The sequence below is a fragment of the Oncorhynchus tshawytscha genome, linkage group LG05 (assembly GCF_018296145.1).
Source record: "Oncorhynchus tshawytscha isolate Ot180627B linkage group LG05, Otsh_v2.0, whole genome shotgun sequence".
NCBI lineage: Eukaryota > Metazoa > Chordata > Actinopteri > Salmoniformes > Salmonidae > Oncorhynchus > Oncorhynchus tshawytscha.
In genome coordinates this window covers 25067929-25088263 of record NC_056433.1, presented here as the reverse complement: position 1 = coordinate 25088263, position 20335 = coordinate 25067929, and the positions used below count along the sequence as shown (strand labels likewise).

The following is a 20335-nucleotide window of genomic DNA, read 5'->3' as shown; positions in this document are numbered from 1 at the left end:
TTATGTTTGAAGCCTGAAATGTGGCAAAAGGTCGCAAAGTTCAAGGGGGCCGAATACTTTCGCAAGGCACTGTACAGGAATGGCAGTGTTCTGCCATGGCCAGCGAAGAGCCCGGATCTCAATCCCATTGAGCATGTCTGGGACCTGTTGGATCAGAGGGTGAGGCCTAGGGCCATTACCCACAGAAATGTTTGCGAACTTGCAGGTGTCTTGGTGGAAGAGTAGGGTAACATCTCACAGCAAGAACTGGCAAATCTGGTGCAGTCCATGAGGAGGAGAAAGCACTGCAGTACTTAATGCAGCTGGTGGCCACACCAGACACTGACTGTTACTTTTGATTTTGACCCCCCCTTTGTTCAGTGACACATTATTCCATTTCTGTTAGTCACATGTCTGTGGAACTTGTTCAGTTTATGTTTCAGTTGTTAAATCTTGTTATGTTCATACAAATATTTACACGTTACGTTTGCTGAAAATAAACAGGACATTTATTGAGGAGTTTATACTAACTTTCGCTTATGGTTGTACAGTAAAAGCTAATTGTACAGTTGTCAGTTATCGGGCCATGGCTGCCTAGATGTTGCACAATGGCATGTCATTCTGTGGCTGGACCTAGGCTAGGGTTGCAAAATAATGGGTAACTGTGCTGTCGTTGGACCATAGCTAAGTATTAAGTGTTGTATAACAGGTTACTCTGTAGCAGGAACGTATGCAAATGCACTCACTACTGTAAATCGCTCTGGATTAGAGTATCTGCAAAATATGTAAAATGTAAAAATGTAACGTGGCTGATGCAGGATGCTGGTGTGGAGGAAAGATTGTGTGGCTTTAGTCTAGGTCTGATAGCACAGAGTAAAGGTTGGTTTGGCTCTAGTCTAGGCCCGACAGCGTAGGTTCTGGTCTTTGAGGCTGCTGAGGGATTTGTTGCGGTACTCTGTCGGGGCAACACACCTCAGGGACTCCAGAGGGGAAAGGTTGGCCTTTGTCTGGGACACCCAGCGCACCAGGCCATTGATGTTGCAGTCACATGTCCAGGGGTTGTCATGGAGATACACCTCCCTCAGGCCTGGAGGGGGGTAGAGGACAATCAGATTATGCTCATTGTGACACTTTTTTTTATAAAAGAAATGTATATGACTTTTTATGAACAAATGATCAAACATGAAGTACACATATGACACATATAGTCCACAAATGCATTTGAAAAAACACATAGAAAAGTTTGTTGTACATTATTCATCTCTTACCAGACAGCTGGGTGAAAATGTTTCCATCCATGTTTTTGAAACGGTTTCCACTGAGGGCCAGCTGGGAGAGCTTGGGTGTATGTCTAAACAGGTCCTGGGGCAGCCTCTCCAGCTCGTTGTTCCTCAGGTAGAGCTCCTGAAGGTTGGACAGGCCCTCCAGAGTGGCTGAGGTCAAAGTGGACAGCAGGTTGTTATCCAGCACCAGCATCTCCAGGGAGGCCAGAGGCTTGAAAGCACCAGCCGAGATGCTCTTCAGACTGTTGTTGTCCAGGTTGAGGAACAGCAGCTCTGTCAAGCCCAGAAAGCCTTTGGGGGAGATCCTCTCGATGCGGTTGAGGGCCAGGTCCAGGACCTTTAGGGCGATCAGAGGCTTGAAGGCGTTGGAAGGAAGGGCAATTAGAGAGTTGAGGGGCAGGTCCAGGTCTGAAAGGTTCCTCATGCCTGTGAACATGTCTGGTTTGACACTGGAGATCTGGTTCTGGCCCAGCATGAGGAAGCGGAGGTTGATGAGATCCTGGAAGCCTTTCATAGGGAGTTTGTTGATCTGATTCCCATACAGGTTGAGCAGCATCAGCCTCTGGGCTCCAGAGAAGGCCTGGGGGTGTATTGATTTGATGGCATTGCGTTCCAAGTTGATGCTTTCGATCTTGGGGATGGGTTTCAGGACGTTTGCTGGGAGGTCGACTATTCCATTCTCACCTGGGACAAGGACCACAGAAACAGCATGAGAAATCAATACCATTGGAAGATGCTAACACTAGCCTCTTTCTTGTGGTTATGTCAATAAAATAACATATTGATTTGGAGCCAAATAGCTGGCACATACTAAAGTGGGACGGTGGTTTTCCCACAATTGCAAACATTAAGTGGACTCACCCATCTTTAGGATCCAGGAATCAGGGGGCAGGTTGGAGGGAAATGTCCTCATCCCCTTCTTGTGGCAGTTGACCTCTGACCTTTCAGCGCTGGTTTTCTTGGTGCATTTACAGACATCAGGACAGCTCTCTACAGCTTCTGCCACCCAGAACACCAGCACTGCTAAACAGGCTACCAGCTGCATGCCTACTACACCCACAGGGAATAGAAAAAGTATTCAGCACTTGCAGACTGATTAAGTTTGACAATTTAGTTTGTGTTGGAAGGACGATTAGAAATTCAATTTAAGATAATCCTATTTAAATTATATGAGCGTATTAAGAATGAACATCTTGCAGACATGCTCCAAAAAAATATAGACAAGTGCAGGGTGAAAGGCTGCAGAGCTACAGTTTATGCTATTAGACTGATCAATATTTTCTTATCAGCATTTACCTGAACATTTGGTGAGACTTGTCGTCGCATAAACCTCTTCTTTAAACTGTCTACTTTGTTTTGCCTCTCAAAGCGAGGGAGTCAGATTTTCTTAAGCTGCCTGTTCTGCTGTCGTGTAACTTCCTGTTAGTCAGAGTGAATTAGCCCAGCCGTCTGCCCAGCAGCTACAGCAGCCAGCCTGCAAAACTACCAGCACAGCACCACTGCAATGTCACAGTCCCTGGAGAAAAATGCCATCCTCAGATTATGGATCAAAGCCACCTCACAGAAACGGAGAAACCTCTGCCAAGTTAACTCCTCCATGCCCCAGAGGAGTGCATGGGGGTGTGTGAGAAATAAGACAACTCAGTCAGTATGTGCCAGTATGTGTGTGTGTGTGTGTGCGCATGTATTTGTGTGTTTGTTTGTGCCAGGAGAAGTGATATACAAACTACGCACAGATTGATGTCATGGAGTCTCAAAGACAGAGAGAGAGGATGGTGGGCACCTCAGAAGGCATGGCTCCCAGCCACCCTGACAGCCAACGTCATGGAGATTATACTGAGGTTCTGTGACTCGCGAGGAGCCCAGCCGCACACAGACGGCCCGAAAGGAAGTCACGCTCGCAACTGTAATTCCTTATGAGGGGAAAGGAACAATCACACATGTCACTCTCTGTTACACAGGGCCAAGTGCTGAGAAAGGGAGGGGGAGAGTAGAGAGAGTGAGAGAGAGCAAGCAAGAGCGAGAGAGAGATACGGAAAGGCCAAGCTCCCCAGTAGTGATAAGGGATTACAGAAACACATGTTGAGAATAGCTGCAGATTGACACGTCTGCTGAGTGAGACAATTTTATTGTATGCTAAAGATTAAAAGCTATTTTCAAGCCTAGCCAACAGCAAGACAATATGCAAGCCATCTGGAGCAGCATAATTATGGTGTTCTGACTGAAAGCTCAGAGGAGCAGCCACACTAGTCAGCTCCTCTTCACTGGAGGGGAGAGAGAAGCCCAGCTAACACACACTGAGTTTTGAGGAACACACAAGATCTTCTACAGCAATATGATATAATTCACAAACTCTACTCAACTCAATGTGGTGGGCTGGGCATTCACTTGGCATGGCTTGGCTGATATCATTCCAATATTATTGCCAATTTACAGCCAATTGATCAAATGCTGTTTCTATCGAGTGGCACGCCTCAGTTTCTAGTGCATACTGACAGGAGGAAGATCATAAAAGCCATGTGTAAGGTCTTGTAAAAGAATAGATGTGAGAAGTCTCTATTGAACACGGGAGCTAGCTGTCTTTACATCCAATCGATTGAGTGGCATTGATTTATCTCCAATTTCTACAGTATGTTACTCTTCAGTTAGCTCCATCATAAAGTACCCTGACTGTCTTTCTACTGCACTGCACAGCTGTAGGCTCTAATGCACACCTAATGATGCCTTCCATTTGGATACACCTACACTTCAAACATCTCCAAAAATGATTGTTCTTCAATCATTTTCACAATATCAAAGCTGGCCATTCTTACAACATTCTTCTTTGTCATCTTGCTTCTGACCTTGTCACAGTGGCCTAAAGGTTCTGTCCAGTTTTACTTTGTAAAATAATGATTTATGTTTTATTATAGATTGCACAAACCCCCCTTTGCATCTCCAAGGTAACGCCATCCTTCACACTAGTTTTGACAGATGTACTCTGCTCTCTTACGAACTACAGTGAAAAGCAATTTGTCACACAATGCATTCCATAATAAAGAACATTGTCTCAGTAACATGCTCCAAACCCCTCCTCACTGTCAAACGCTTCATTTTATTTCACCTGACAAAGGAGTCTGACAAAGACTATGAGGCCATTGGACTGTTATTCTCACTATTTGCATGAAAGATGTATTTCATCTACATCCTGCAGATGCAAAACTGAGGTGTGATAGATTTGAATTGTTTTAATGTCATAGTTTTTCCATTGATGCTAAAAAGCCAATAAGTATTCCCGGTTTTCCGACTAAAAGAGAGATGTGAGATTACTTTCCTAATGACAGCTCTTTGGGTTTCTATAAGACAGCAGTTGTGTCTAATGATGCTCACTTAAGCATGGCAGCCCAAGCACCTATTTCCTATGTAGAACATTTAGACGGCCGAGTCAACCACTGTCTAATTAACAGAGAAATCAAGCACTGCTATCACTAATGGATATTCCTCGTGGTCTTCATTACTAAGCTCTATCTCCAGTTCAGTTCTCTTGCTCTGCAATTTGAGTCCCCTGGATCTGATGTAGGACCCCCAAAGGGACACAATTACCATGGCACTAGAACCATCTGCAGCTCAGGAGGGATTGTGGCTCACTTGCAGCATCTGGTGTTCAAGTCTATTATCACTGTAGCATTACTGTACATTTCACAGTCACATCAGAACCGTCCTATACCCTATAATTTCCCTCCTACAGAGCTGGATCTTGACCATGTTTGGATGAAGTTTCCTGCTGCTAACATATACATAGCTGGTTGTTTCAACATTTCTGACCCTGCTTAGTTGCAGAAGGATGAAGCGTTAGGTGTCTGGAATGAAATTAGAGGACTCGGCTTGTAGTCGAATAGAAAGGGGTTTTAACTGGATTCTTAAACTGCCTCCTTTCTTTCTCTCTCTCTCTCTCGCTCTCTCTCGTTCTTCCCCTCATCTAACATCATCTATGCTTTTGTAAGACTTCCTTAAGACAGGCCACTTCCAAACATTTGACTAGGTCTGGAGTAATGGAACACTCCATTGTCAATTATTTAGACAGGGATAGGTGGTCTAGCTGAGTTGAAACCTGATTTGGGTGACTGGAGACAAACGAAGAGATATCAGCCACTAAAGCCTATTTCAACACTTCAATCTATCATGAATATTCTATTTGCATTATTTAGTGCTGTTAGCACCACATATCACACCACAGGTATAGCTGTCAAAGAGGGATTGGTGATAGGCACATGTACTCGTTCCATCTTTAGTACGAAAGAGACAAAGATAGAGAGAAATATTGCCTTTGGCACCTGTCAGAATAGCAGAATCCCAGTCACACATGCACATAGTCAGACACAGATTCCACCATAACAGGCCCAGCGTACATGCATGCTTCAATCCATGCCTGACATGAGCTACGGAGAACAATCAGAAGTTTAGAAGGAAGTGCATTTCAAAGTCTACTGGAAAGTTTAAACAATGCCGTAAGTGTACAGAATTCACAACTCACCATCCATTTCATGAAATAAACTCAAATCGAGTCAACTATTTCTCAACTGTCAGCAATCAAGGATTGTGAACATACCGTTTTTCCTCAAGAGTTTTCAAATATAGTATACAAATATTACAGTAACTCCAATCACTTTCATAACATGATGTTTTACTCTTTATTATCACTAGTGAGGGCTCTGGCTCTGCTGAAAATGAATAGCAGCCAGGAAAGAAAGACTATTAGCTTTATGTAAGGGAAGAACAAACAGCAAAGGAGGAAAAAAAATCAGTGTTTTATGAGTCACTATTTCTCACTTCAAAGACATCTTAGAATCAATTACCCTTGTCAAAACAGCAGCCGCTGTGTTCTAGCGTTTCTCCCTCCTGTATTCCACAAACCATGACCTCCATGTTGTGATGCTGAGTAAACACAGCTGAATGCAAAGCTATGCTGCTTTACTTTGATGTTATAAAATACACTGCTCAAAAAAATAAAGGGAACACTTAAACAACACAATGTAACTCCAAGTCAATCCCACTTCTGTGAAATCAAACTGTCCACTTAGGAAGCAACACTGATTGACAATAAATTTCACATGCTGTTGTGCAAATGGAATAGACAACAGGTGGAAATTATAGGCAATTAGCAAGACACCCCCAATAAAGGAGTGGTTCTGCAGGTGGGGACCACAGACCACTTCTTAGTTCCTATGCTTCCTGGCTGATGTTTTGGTCACTTTTGAATGCTGGCGGTGCTTTCACTCTAGTGGTAGCATGAGACGGAGTCTACAACCCACACAAGTGGCTCAGGTAGTGCATCTCATCCAGGATGGTACATCAATGCGAGCTGTGGCAAGAAGGTTTGCTGTGTCTGTCAGCGTAGTGTCCAGAGCATGGAGGCGCTACCAGGAGACAGGCCAGTACATCAGGAGACGTGGAGGAGGCCGTAGGAGGGCAAAACCCAGCAGCAGGACCGCTACCTCCGCCTTTGTGCAAGTAGGAGCAGGAGGAGCACTGCCAGAGCCCTGCAAAATGACCTCCAGCAGGCCACAAATGTGCATGTGTCTGCTCAAACGGTCAGAAACAGACTCCATGAGGGTGGTATGAGTGCCCAACGTCCACAGGTGGGGTTTGTGCTTACAGCCCAACACCGTGCAGGACGTTTTTCATTTGCCAGAGAACACCAAGATTGTCAAATTCGCCACTGGCGCCCTGTGCTCTTCACAGATGAAAGCAGGTTCACACTGAGCACGTGACAGACGTGACAGTCTGGAGACGCCGTGGAGAACGTTCTGCTGCCTGCAACATCCTCCAGCATGTCCAGTTTGGTGGTGGGTCAGTCATGGTGTGGGGTGGCATTTCTTTGGGGGGCCGCACAGCCTTCCATGTGCTCACCAGAGGTAGCCTGACTGCCATTACGTACCGAGATGAGATCCTCAGACCCCTTGTGAGACCATATGCTGGTGCGGTTGGCCCTGGGTTCCTCCTAATGCAAGACAATGCTAGACCTCATGTGGCTGGAGTGTGTCAGCAGTTCCTGCAAGAGGAAGGCATTGATGCTATGGACTGGCCCACCCATTCCCCAGACCTGAATCCAATTGAGCACATCTGGGACATCATGTCTCGCTCCATCCACCAACGCCACGTTGCACCACAGACTGTCCATGAGTTGGCGGATGCTTTAGTCCAGGTCTGGGAGATCCCTCAGGAGACCATCCGCCACCTCATCGGGAGCATGCCCAGGCGTTGTAGGGAGGTCATACAGGCACGTGGAGGCCACACACTACTGAGCCTCATTTTGACTTGTTTTAAGGACATTACATCGAAGTTGAATCAGCCTGTAGTGTGGTTTTCCACTTTAATTTTGAGTGTGACTCCAAATCCAGACCTCCATGGGTTGCTAAATTTGATTTCCATTGATAATTTTTGTGTGATTTTGTCAGCACATTCAACTATATAAAGAAAAAATTATTTAATAAGAACATTTCATTCATTCAAATCTAGGATGTTATTTTAGTGTTCCCTTTATTTTTTTGAGCAGTGTATTTATAGTGTAGTTGCAAAGTAGTTAGTAGTTGAAAAGTTGCTGATTAGCTAAAGCTGTCCGTGATAAGATTAGAACTTGCAACCTTCGGGTTGCTAGACGTTCGTGTTACACGCCCGACCAACCTCCTTTCATTTTTGCCTCATGTAACCATACCCAACATACCATATCATTCTAAATGGAGTGTCTCAGATTTAAATACAGAATAATACCAAATGCTCAGAGACTAGGTTGAAACTCGTCACTCATGGTCATGCCAAACAATGTTTGGTTTAACAATGAAGAATGGAGCTGGCAAGAGCACAATCAGACCTTGGACCAGGCTACCAAACACCTGCAGAGATGACTTACATCACTGTGGTGTCGTGCTGAGAGAAAAACAAACACTAAACTGTCCCTCTAGATCATTTTGGGGGATTTACTGCTCTTCACACCAGTCAGTGTGATGGATCACAAGATTTAGACATCTCTAATTGATTCCCAGAGGGTCTGCAGCAGGGGCCAGGGGGATAGTCTCTGGTCCTGTCCAGATCTACACCTCAGCAGGCAGTTAGCCCCATTCCTGACTTAGAGGACAGCCCATCACCTCTGCATCTAAGTTGTGTTGAATTGCTTACTTTCCCAGTTACCTCAGATTGTTCGGTTTCACTTTGACTATTCACACAGTGCATTATCTGTTGAATTGTTTGACACCTCTGAATAACATGGGGTAATGTAAGTGGAAATCTTTATTTTTTTGCCAAAATGTTTGTACAATGCAAGCTTTCCAGCCACTGTCACAGGTTTGATCTGTCTCCACCAGAATTGAATGATTCAAAAACCTTGGGTCTTCTTCCAAATTCTTAGTTACTTCCAACTTTTAGCTTTGACAAACTACCAGCTGACCAAAACAGGATATTAATACCAGTCCCATCTGCCACAAACACAGGGGTTGGGTACAGAACGTGGCTCAATGAGAAATAGTTCATGATAAATGACTCAAATCACAAGTAATCTTCTCAGATGACTGAGTCAGTAATAACGGCAGATCTAGCTGTAAACAAAAATGGCTACAATGGTAATTCAGGCAATTAACTTAAAAACAAAAGTTAAAATCAAATGTAACTTTAAATATCTACTTGTGGAACATAATATCTATGATTACTACCATTAACTTGAATATTTTTTTACTTAAAAAAAACAAATCTAGAATATGTACAATGCATTCAGTCACATAAAATGCCACATATTCTAGTTGACATATTGCTGCGATGCTGTTCATCTACAGCTGGGTCCAAAAATACTTGTTTGGGTTTGAGAATGCACAGGATAAAACACCAATGTTGCCAGAAGGCCACCACACTACACAGCATTGTGCAGAATGTCACAGTATAAACTTGGTTAAAATCCTCAAATAAAAATAATAAAAAGGAACATTTAAAAAAAAAAATCATGTCATTATTGACACCTTTTAAAAAAAGTATGGTCTTGAATAACTTAAGGTTTGTGATGCTTGAATGGATACTGTCTGTAAGCACCCTTGCAAATTTTAATGGTTTTAAATAAGATTATGTGTGTGTATATTTGATAACAGATGGGTTGTCTTCCCTCTGAAACAGTGACTGTGACTATCACAGGAGCACTAAGCAACACCACCATCCAGAGGACTGGGGAGGAATTTGACAGAACCTGAGGTAGCAAAGACAAATAATAGACTTCGGTTATAAAACGCAATCTCGCATTATGCATTTAAAACCGCCCAATTTTTTTACACTCAGTTAACACTAGGCTACATCTCTCTATATAAAAAAATATATAAATTAAAACCTAAATGCAATTTTGTGACAACGTCGTGATCCTGAGGGAGAACGTTATAGTCCTATGTCAACTGTACAGTGGAAAAAAAGAGCATTTAAATCCCATCATTCACAATATACACAAGTAATGTATACCAAAGATATCATTACAAAATACCTCAAAATAAAAGCCAAGAAAATATTGTATACGTCAAATATGGGAGCAAAGAACACTTTAACACAGACCAAATATGCAATGTTGTTAGGTATCTTTCAGTTAAAAAAATGTATATGTACAAAAATATATACACATCACTTCACTAGATTATGAGGCTTACTTTTTCAAATGCTTCTCTCTAAACAAAGGCATAAACCAAATTCAGCCGGCCAGTGAGTGTTTACCTTCCTAAAACCATGTATCTTCATAAGAAAGCTGCTCTTGTGGTACTTCCAAGAATCAAGTGTCCCCCTTTCCAAAATTCAAATGTCCTCAAACTAATTTCCAAACAACTTGTTTTTTCTCAGTGAACTCATGCAGCCGTGTGATGAGTCGTAAGCTTGCAGAATTTAAGGGCGTGGCATGGGAGCAGGGGTGGCATAGGCCTCAGTAGACTCTGGGGATGATGCGGTAGCGGACTTCTCGGCAGTAGTCATCCCACGCCGAGCCGTACTTCCTCCTGCACTGGGCCTCATCTCGGGCCTCCCGGTGAACCAGTAGGATGGATAGGTAGATCACATAGAAGTATGGCAGGATGTGGGTGAACCCTACAGGACGACCACAGACAACACAAAAGGTCAACATACACTACAGCGTCTCATCTTCACACTATACACCCATCAAAACACGTCTAGCTTTACTGGGCTGTTTCTGATGCCTCGTCAGTACAACTCAGAAAAAGATACATACAAAAAACAAATACCTGGTAACTAACTAGCTGATTAGCCATCACTCACCACAGGGTAGGGACCATGCCAGAGCCATGATAAGGTCACCCAGGTAGTTGGGGTGACGGACTAGCCCCCACAGACCAGATACCAGGAGACTCTTCCCAGTGGCAGTAGGGATAGTCTTCAGATCTGGAAAACAGAGAGATAGTGAGTCCAACAACATGATGGGGACTAACTCCATCCCTTTATCAAGGCAGAGAGCCTGCAAATGGATAATGTTTATACATGAATAAGATACACTGGGACTGAGGACTTACGGGATAATGTGGGGTCTGATGGATTTCTTCTGAAGGAGTTTTTCTGTGAGTTTGCTTTACGGAAGATGCTAAATCCAATGACTAACAAATGACAAAGGAAATGTCACTGTTGGTCATACAACAAAAATAATGTAGGACTAATATGAACATAAGCCAATACTAAAGGTCTGAGTACTGAGTCAGTACTCCCGACTAACCATTGAGAGTGATGATGCCTACGATCCAGGGCAGAGAGAGGTGATTGGGGTGGTGAACCAGGTAGTAGGCCTGGAGGCTGAAGGTGAAGGGGACCCACATTAAGTCTCCAAATGCCAGCATGAAGCCAAACCCATCATGGGTAATATCCATATAGCTCAGGACGCCCTCCTGGGGAGCAACAATCCACCATTAGATTACAACCAAATAAATGGACTAAATACCAAATCGGGCAGAAAGAAAAATCAGGTTTTGTACCTCATGCCAGAAGGCATCAAGCACATAGAGCAGGTGGAAGCAGTTGACCAGGATCATGGCTGGTGAGGGGTAGTCCAGGTGGTGGAGTTGCATCTCAGCCAGAGCCATGGCAGCGTTGATCACCAGCTGGACAGAACAGAGATGTCAAAATCTAATCAAATTGTATTGGTCACATACGCATATTTAGCAGGCGTTACTGCAGGCGTAAAGAAATGCTTGTGTTCCGAGCTCCAACAGTGCAGTAAGTAGTATCTAACAATTCACAAATCTAAAAGTAAAGTAATGGAATTCAAATCAAATCAAATGTATTTATATAGCCCTTCGTACATCAGCTGATATCTCAAAGTGCTGTACAGAAACCCAGCCTAAAACCCCAAACAGCAAGCAATGCAGGTGTAGAAGCAATTAAGATCACAGCTCTGAATAAACACTCTCCTTGAACAGACAGTTAAACAGGCTCAAATGTACAGTAGTATCATTTTAGGATTTACTCAAAGCAGTTTACATTTTCCCACTAGAGGGAGTAATGAACACAATGGGAAACTGAACAGAGTTTGTTGTTTTTGCCGTTTTTATTTTATCTTTTATAAATAAACAGCTTAATCTACATTAAATGGCTCTAGCATACAGCTGAAAAGCACTTTAATGGAAATATTCAGTACACTACAGTGAAACTTACCCAACCAATCAATCCTGGGCGCAGTTCACAGAAGTATTTGAGATCAAAGCCTTTGATCCGGGGGTTAAGTTCACTTCCCATGAAAAAGTCATAAATAACACTCCCTAGGGAGGTGAGAAGAACAAATTAATCATATTATGTTGACCATTTGTGAGGCATCATCATTCAAATGGGTAGTACAGAAATATAGCGTTCACCTCGAGGATTGGAATGTACTCTCAAGTCAGAATCAATTGAACATTTGATGCCAAGATGGTGGATACTTTACCTAATTCTATTCTATTGCTCTTAACCTTATGCTGGTCCATGTCATAATAGAGCCATTTCATGGAATCATATCACACCCAGATTGTAGAAGTATGTTTACCAGTGACAACTACACACAACCACCCACCCACTCACTCACCAGAGTTTCCTCCAGGGGCCAGCAGGTCCTGGGTTGCCCAGCGAGAGCGGACATACAGGTAGACACTAAGTAGGACAGAGCAGAGCAGGGAAGACACAGCCAGCTGGAGGAAGTGGCTGTGGATGTAGCTGAGGTCTATCTTGTGGTGCACTGCAGCCCCCAGGGCAGCCACCGTCAGCACAAAGGCATAGAGGGCTGGTGGTGGATGAGAGGGAGACATACAGGGTTAATACACAGGAAGTACCTCAACCAAAAGGTATTTCCTAGTTTCCTTTTACAACAACTTACATGTTAATGAAATACATTGGCATAGTGCTTTACTACAGCTATCAAAAGTGCTGGGGGTAAGAGACTAGTTCATCTCATTTCATTCCTTTGAAAAAAAAAAGAAGAAAAGAAAAAGACAAAACACAGAAGAATGCCTCACTGTTCATTCTGTATTTCAGCCTCTCTCCATTCTTCAGGGGCATTCCTTCCACAACCTGGGGACGATAAAAGCACACAGGTTGGACATTCATTCAACCTTACAGGAAATACAGTATCTGAGAGGGTAAATGTAGATAGGACATGTGGCTTTTAGTACAACATCCCTTTTACTACATTCTGAAAAAGATATGTGCTTCAACAGTTTTCAGAAGGAAGATCAGGAGATTATGAAAATAAGAACAAAATGTCCCATTCTCTCCTGTAGAGTTCCAGTGTGGATCGTAGCCTACTCCCACTGACTAATCTAATTTCTCTCCTCTGCTTCGGCTAATGAGCAGAAGTGAGCGCCGGTCATGTGCTCTGTTCAGGTTACAGATGGGAGTCATGTGTACTGCCTGTACTCTCAGGGGTGGTTGGTGTGTGTATTTGCCAGTGTGTGTACAGTCTTCAGAGGGGTGGGAGTAGAAATTCTAAGAATGCAGTCATCTACAGTTCAGTTCTTTTTTTCTCTCCACAATGACTAGAACAGAATTAGGTGATTCTGATTCTACATGTATGCCAACAAAGCAGTGAGGTGGGCGATCATGGTACCTTTCCAACAGGCAGCACGTAGAGCAGGGCCTGGAAGAGCAACCAGAGGACCACCATGCCAAACACCTGTAGGTCCCACAGGGAGTCAAGGGCAGGCAGAGGGGGGGAGCTCATCAGGCTAGCATCCTCCTGACTGCAAACCACCATCAGGCCCAACACAGTCGCAGGCAGGAGCAAAGTCATGCAGAACACTCCTGCAAATACAGTGGGAAAGACACTGAGTGACTGGAGCCAAGGGAAGTCAGCCGGGTCCTTCTCCAGCTGTCTGAATTAGGTTTACCCTGTTACCGGCCCCTCAAGAAATACATTGTCAAAGGATTTACAGACCTGGTCTGGGTACCAGTTTGTTTAGCTATCATTCCACTCCTTGCTACGGTAAACATATTTGACACGGAGCGCAAGGAGTGGAATGTTATCTAAACAGAAGGTACCCAGTCTAGTGCAGACAACCACCCTAGTGCAATTTGATTGGCAAAACATTGTGTAGACTAGCACCATTGTTTTTTCCCCTCACTTTATCCAGAACATGACAAGATGGGATAGGCACAGCAACCACCTTTCTGTTTCTCACCTAGCCTCCCCCCAAACTCCAGCTCAGTGGTGATGGGGGCTGTGGCTACTGCAGGCTTCTGCTCAACCTCCTCCGTATGCTCGGCTGGCTTGGCATCACCGTCATCCTTCCTGCGTCTCAAGTTGTAGCGGCTCTCTACTACTTTCTTCTCTGGCTCCACCTCTGCAGGCTTCTGGAATTAGACACACAAGGGACAGGCCGACTGGTATTTATTTACACAGACATGAACATGTCTAACCAACTGTGACTTGCGCTTATGGGGGAGGTTATCGTAGAATAGACAACGTTTGGTCTAGAGGTCGACCGATTAAATCGGAATGGCCGATTAATTAGGGCCGACTTCAAGTTTTCGTAACAAACCGGAATTTCTGGACGCCGATTTTTTTTCTTTTTTAAATACACATTTATTTAATCTTTATTTAACTTGGCAAGTCAGTTAAGAACACGTTCTTATTTTCAATGATGGCCCAGGAACGGTGGGTTAACTGCCTCGTTCAGGGGCAGCAGGGTAGCCTGGTGGTTAGAGCGTTGGACTAGTAACCGGAAGGTTGCAAGTTCGAACCCCCCGAGCTGACAAGGTACAAACCTGTCGTTCTGACCCTGAACAGGCAGTTAACCCACTGTTCCCTTTTTTTAAAGACAGATTTTCACCTTGTCAGCTCGGGGGAGCCAATCTTGCAACCTTACAGTTAACTAGTCCTTGTGCACTCCACAAGGAGATTGCCTGTTACACGAATACAGTAAGCCAGGGTAAGTTGCTAGCTAGCATTAAACCTATCTTATTAAAAACAATCAATCATAATCACCATCAACCATGTGTAGTTACTACTAGATATTATCTAGCGTGTCCTGCGTTGCATATCCGAGGGCCCTCACCTCCTCCCTGTAGGCCGTCTCGTCTACTACTAGATATTATCTAGCGTGTCCTGCGTTGCATATAATCTGAATGAACATACAAGGCGCATAAACATTCATTCAAACAGCACTTTCGTGCATTTTGCCAGCAGCTCTTCATTGTGTGTCAAGCCTTGAGCTGTTTAGGACTTCAAGCCTATCAACTCCCGAGATGAGGCTGGTGTAAGCCGAAGTGAAAAGGCTAACTAGTTAGCGCGCGCAAATAGTGTTTCAAACACCACTTGCTCTGCACGGGTAACGCTGCTTCGAGGGTGCTGTTTTCATTGTGCTCCTGGTTCGAGCCAGGGGAGGAGAGGGACGGAAGCTATACTGTTACACTGGCAATACTAAAGTGCCTATAATAACATCCAATAGTCAAAGGTTAATGAAATACAAATGGTATAGAGGGAAATAGTCCTATAATAACTACAACCTAAAACTTCTTACCTGGGAATATTGAAGACTCATGTTAAAAGGAACCACCAGCTTTCATATGTTCTGAGCAAGGAACTTGGCACATATTGCACTTTTACTTTCTTCTCCAACACTTGGTTTAAATAATGCAAAAACAAAGTTGAACATGTCTCATTATTTATTTGAGGCTAAATTGATTTTATTGGTATATTATATTACGTTAAAATAAGTGTTCATTCAGTATTGTTGTAATTGTCATTATCACAATTAAATCAATAATAAAAACGTATTAATAATAAAACGTCCGATTAATCGGTATCGGCTTTTTTGGTCCTCCAATAATCAGTATTGAAAAATCATAATTGGTCGACCTCTAGTTTGGTCTCACACAGCTGGTGAGATGGGGGGGTAAAGTGTAATTCAGAGTCTACAGACACTATAGACTGGCGTCTCGTTGTGACACATAGCCCGAACGCGCACCTCCCCAATATTAAACAACCAACATAGCCTACGCGTCCTTTATTCATTTGAACGTGTTGACGGTTGGAGAAATTTCTTGAGCCGTGCTCAGAATTTAGAAAGTACGAAAGCCAGCGGTGAAATATTCTACAACACTGCTGCGTGTACACGTCCATGTTTTGGTTGATAGCCGTTTAAGAGGGCAGGGGGCAGGCACAGCATGAATGCCTGAGTCTAAAGTAAGGGGCAATGGAGCTCGTGAATTTGATGTAGCCTACAGGCCTTGCAGTTACACAGGTCAGACAAACATGGGGAAAATACAACAGCAAAATAAACAGTAAGACTTTAATAAAAGGTGCAATGTCTCACTATACAGGCCCAAATCTATGATGCAAAGCCAGTGAATTCAGTGACAGGCAGACACGGAGCGTTCCGGTCATGCCCATCCATTCTATTTGCCAAACAAATTAGCTTTAGATGTGCATCTGCTATTAAAGGGAAAAGTGAACACTTATCTTGTTATAGCAGGAAATACCATAAACCATTGTTTGGTTTTACTACTAAGTTGGCAGTGTTACATGGCCACGGGAATACTGATAGCCAAAGTCTTGGTATTTGCTTAACGTAAACTAGTCCTCATAACGTGCAATGAGAGCCTCTGAGGAGAGCAGAGAAAACAGGCAGCACATGTTCAGGCAGTTAACCCACTGTTCCTAGGCCGTCATTGAAAATAAGAATTTGTTCTTAACTGACTTGCCTAGTTAAATAAAGGTTAATGTGACTGACTGATGGAACATTAGCAAGACGCTAAGTGGTGTGCGTGTGTAGCTCAGTCAGGCTGACCCCCCCCATACAGTCCTCCCAACACACAGGAGGTACAACATGCACGCATCATAACATTCCTACAAGCAGTACAGCTAGGGAGTTTCATTGCTTAATGCCATGACTTTGGTTCCTCTTGCTTACAGCCCAACACAAACTTTAACATTTGTGATTATGATAATTATGGATGGAGAGAAAAAAATACATTCCTGAAGTACATATCTAGAAGTCTCACCTCGTTGACTTTGTTAGCAGTATCATTCTCCTCTGTCATTTCATGCTTATTGTTGATATTGTTCTCAATTGGCTTTGCCTGTGGTAAATTAAAATGGAGTGAAGGAAGCAAAAACATCAACATGCAGAAAAGGGAATGTGATGACCAACAAAAGATGGACCCACTGAATTAACACTAAGTGGTTAATTCACACTACGCTAAAAAAAAATGGGTTAATTACGCCATTGTTTGCTAATGCTTGATCTATTAAATATTGCCATCTCTGAGGCCATAAATTTTACAGTACATCCTGAATACACAAACTCAGGCAGCAAACAAACACCAGTAGAGCAAAATTTCAAAACAAAAAGCCATTCTAAATCCCAGCAGTGAGTGTGACATCACATGCTCCTCACCACAGGAACAAGTCTGACCTCCAGCACTTCTTTCAGTTTGGGCTCCTTGCGTGCGTTGTGGGTCTCCGCGATGGATGTGCCGCTGACAGTGCGTGACGAGGAGCGCCTGGTGGTCCTGGCTGGGCTACGGGAGCGACTGCGCCGCCGCGACGGGGAGCGTGAACGAGAACGAGAGCGACGGCTTGGTTTGAACCCAGTGGGATTCTGCAATAACATAAGTTACAGCATTTAGCAAGGCTACAACTTATTACATAGCTATTACATAAGTGAATTGTAAAAGGCAGTGCCAATGGAGCAATCAACTTATCATAAAAGGCTCATAAAATTTGATTATGTACTATATAATAATAATATAAGCTCAAAATATCTTAACATGGTATAAAAACACCATCCAAAGAGAAGTCACATCATGTGACATTTATATTCATCTGGGTCACGTCTTCAGTGACATGGTTGCCATGGAGATAGATTGTGCTACTACCTTCATGTCAGCCTCTCTGAGCTCCAGTTCGGTGCCGTCCTTGTAGATAACAGTGTAGAGCTGATTCTTGGCATCGTAGCTCAGTACCTTGACCTCGTAGAACAGGCTGCTGCCGGGCCAGCGGCCCATTACTGTGTCCCCACTCTGAAACTTGATACTCGGCATCCTCGTTTACCTGACAGAAAGCGAGAGAGAACAAGTTAAAAAAACAGGGGAAATACAAGAGGATTTTGAACCTTTGAACTAAGGCCGAAAATATTATTTCAGTGTTAAGACATGCTGCTTCTGTTTTCTCTTTCACTTTAGCCCGACAAATTCAACAAATGTGGCAAATTATAAGTAGGCCTATCACGTTAGATAAACTTTTTCAAATGAATCAGGTGTGCATACCAAAACCATCTACGATGGGGGAGAAACGCTCTTTCCCCAATCACGCGCTCCAGTGCCTCTACTTGACTTTGGCGTGAGGGGATTAGACTAGATGAGACATTTACAGTGTGCATTAAGAAAATGTAAAGGGGGACAGACACGTGTAACGCTTGACACAATGAAGCAGTGAGGTCAGCGGTATGGAAGGGGCTGCGGAGCTCACAGAAGTGCTGACGTGCACATCCCAACTAGGTTTAACTCTGTAGTTTTAAACTCGACATTGCCACTCCAGCTCCCTTTGTCACTCTTTCAATAGCCTTTGTACACTGGATTTGAGTAACGGTCAGGTAATATCAAAAAATACATTTTAGAAGTTTGTGTGCTTCTATCAAACTGTCAATACACATTACACACACACTTTGAAAACCTAGATCCTCATCAAAGCAGATATAATTTAAATAGAGGGAAACAGAGGTGAAATGCCTGACATATATTCCGAACTACTGCCCAAGCTCACTGGAATTCCACAGCTCTTGTCCTTGTAATGACCACAACCAACTACTCAGCACTGGCCTGGGTCATATTTGTCATCTAGTATAAGTCAAAACGGGACACCACAGCTGCTGAAATGTTTTAGAAAAATAATAAATACGTTAAAAAGTATCCTTTTCCTAATGGCCCACACAGATTATAAATAGAAGCAGTGAGCCAGCCCACTAATGTAGTAAAGCACATTCCATAACATCTCCATTAATGAATACCAACACTAACACACCAAAAGGCTCTGTGATGGTGTCCTGGCGTCCCTGCTGAATTCCATATGGTTAAAGGTATAGCTAAACGATGCGGACAGTGTTCCCTATTCCAGGAATGATGAAAGTATGCGCGGTATGATGTGGGTGGAGCTTTGAAAGTTAGCCCATACCTTGTGTCATACCTCGGGCACACAGCCTTTTAAATACAACACCCAAAAGTAAAATAGTTTCAATGAATAGATCAAAATACTCTAATGAGAGTTTGTAATTGGTTTTATAGAAAGTAAATTCACCCAGCCCCCGCTAGTTCATTAACCTTAGAGAAGTTCAGCCGCCAGCTAGCTACTTCCCTTGATGTGACTGAATGATGGATGTTACGCGCAAGTCAGTGTTGAACACATTCCCATAGAATTAGACGTTTAAAGTTACTTTAGAAATATATATTTTAATATCTGGAAAAAATGTAGACATCTGTGGATGTTTGGTCGGAAATATAGTTGGTCAGAAAAACAAAGTGAGCAACAAAAAACTAACGTTATCTATATCAAAAAAAGGTAGGCTAGCTAGCCACCTTAGCTAGTCACATTAGATTAGAATTGGAAGAGCAATCAGAACGGTGTAGTGAAGCCAATTTAGGCGGTTAGCCAACGTCAACTATCAAAATGGGCTACCCAAAATATGAGTCAATGTGCAAAAGGTAACCTTAGATTCGTGGAAGAGATTGTTCGAATGTATCTGCTCCTTTAATGACCATAGCTCCAAGTGACAGCGGGATGGGGGGAAAACGTCATGAATTCAAACTTTTGTTAGTAATTGTTGACCTAACTAGCTAGCTAGTGGCAGGCGAACTAAACTCGGCGACCAAGTACATCACTGATGTCGTCAACGGTCGGTCATTGGAATAGGTCAACTAACATAGATACCAATGTTCCAGGGCATGTTTACGTTTTTGCCACTGTAAACACTGCACCGACGCATAAATAAGTGTAACATAGTTGAATGAGTAGAGGCAAAACTAATAGTTAGCCACTAATAAAAAAAATAAGTTGTTAGCTAGATAACTAAATATGCTCAGCTGTAGTGGTTACTGTAGCTAACTTTAGCTAGCTGACCCCACGCAACCCCAAAACACACTCAAGAAAACCCGTTAGCTAGCGGCCAAGTTTTCAACAAAGACATTTAAAACGTTACCACATTTATGCACAATAAATGGTAAATATGCATCAATGCTATTACCTTTAGATAACACGTACGAATCCAATCAGGAAAATAAGATATGTATCCTGATAAAAACGCGAAACAAAAATATAGCTAGCTATATTTGTAAAGATCCGTAGCTGAATGTAGAGCGCGTTCTCCCTCCCTCTATCCGCGATGCCCACCAGTCTATGATGGCGCGAAGCTCGCTGATTGGCTACAATGCTTTTCTTTTAAAATGATAAAATGTTCTGATTGGTCGATAGAGGATTTTAACAGAGTGCGGATTGGTTGTAACCGGTTTGTCCTTACCATTTTCTTTGTTGACGGTGTCAGATTTCTAGCCTTGCCAGTTACTTCAGTGATTCCAACTCCGTGTACTTGGTGTCATGTGCCATAAGATTTCTA

General features: G+C 43.1%; 2 protein-coding genes across 8 annotated transcripts; both read right to left on the bottom strand.

The window, feature by feature from the left end:
- Positions 1 to 387: 387 nt before the first annotated feature.
- si:dkey-1j5.4 (leucine-rich repeat-containing protein 15) lies at positions 388 to 6269 on the bottom strand. Of its 3 annotated transcripts, none has more exons than XM_024422693.2 (4): positions 6098 to 6269; positions 2124 to 2312; positions 1248 to 1946; positions 388 to 1066 (listed from the first exon to the last, which is right to left on the bottom strand). In XM_024422693.2, exons 1-4 carry the CDS (start codon positions 6165 to 6167, stop codon positions 876 to 878), a joined length of 1149 nt encoding a protein of 382 aa, XP_024278461.1. In that variant the 5' UTR covers positions 6168 to 6269; the 3' UTR covers positions 388 to 875. The 3 variants fall into 3 exon arrangements, with proteins under 3 accessions (XP_024278461.1, XP_024278463.1, XP_024278462.1); XM_024422695.2 differs by lacking the exon at positions 6098 to 6269 and adding an exon at positions 2559 to 2860 and having other exon boundaries at positions 2124 to 2309; XM_024422694.2 differs by lacking the exon at positions 6098 to 6269 and adding an exon at positions 2559 to 2859.
- Positions 6270 to 8510: 2241 nt separating this feature from the next.
- Positions 8511 to 20335, bottom strand: lbr (lamin B receptor). Of its 5 annotated transcripts, none has more exons than XM_024420443.2 (14): positions 20240 to 20335; positions 17607 to 17781; positions 17126 to 17329; positions 16731 to 16808; positions 13907 to 14078; positions 13336 to 13529; positions 12746 to 12800; positions 12319 to 12513; positions 11913 to 12016; positions 11234 to 11359; positions 10978 to 11146; positions 10781 to 10861; positions 10530 to 10652; positions 8511 to 10340 (listed from the first exon to the last, which is right to left on the bottom strand). In XM_024420443.2, the coding sequence occupies exons 2-14, from the start codon at positions 17769 to 17771 to the stop codon at positions 10180 to 10182; spliced, it is 1827 nt and encodes a 608-aa protein (XP_024276211.1). In that variant the 5' UTR covers positions 17772 to 17781; positions 20240 to 20335; the 3' UTR covers positions 8511 to 10179. The 5 variants fall into 5 exon arrangements, with proteins under 5 accessions (XP_024276211.1, XP_024276210.1, XP_024276213.1 ...); XM_024420442.1 differs by lacking the exon at positions 20240 to 20335 and adding an exon at positions 19967 to 20121; XM_024420445.1 differs by lacking the exon at positions 20240 to 20335 and adding an exon at positions 19967 to 20121 and having other exon boundaries at positions 17144 to 17329.

What these genes read in the sequence shown, in the direction of transcription:
- si:dkey-1j5.4 (XM_024422693.2), bottom strand. Translation starts at nt 6,167, where the DNA reads ATGGAGGTCATGGTTTGTGGAATACAGGAGGGAGAAACGCTAGAACAC. An exon ending in TTCCTGGATCCTAAAGATGG is followed by an intron (nt 1,947 to 2,123) that starts GTGAGTCCACTT and finishes TCCTTGTCCCAG; the next exon opens with GTGAGAATGGAATAGTCGAC. An exon ending in CATTTTCACCCAGCTGTCTG is followed by an intron (nt 1,067 to 1,247) that starts GTAAGAGATGAA and finishes ACCCCCCTCCAG; the next exon opens with GCCTGAGGGAGGTGTATCTC.
- lbr (XM_024420443.2), bottom strand. Translation starts at nt 17,771, where the DNA reads ATGCCGAGTATCAAGTTTCAGAGTGGGGACACAGTAATGGGCCGCTGG. An exon ending in GGCCCCTGGAGGAAACTCTG is followed by an intron (nt 12,017 to 12,318) that starts GTGAGTGAGTGG and finishes TCACCTCCCTAG; the next exon opens with GGAGTGTTATTTATGACTTT. An exon ending in AGGCATCATCACTCTCAATG is followed by an intron (nt 10,862 to 10,977) that starts GTTAGTCGGGAG and finishes GTCATTTGTTAG; the next exon opens with TCATTGGATTTAGCATCTTC.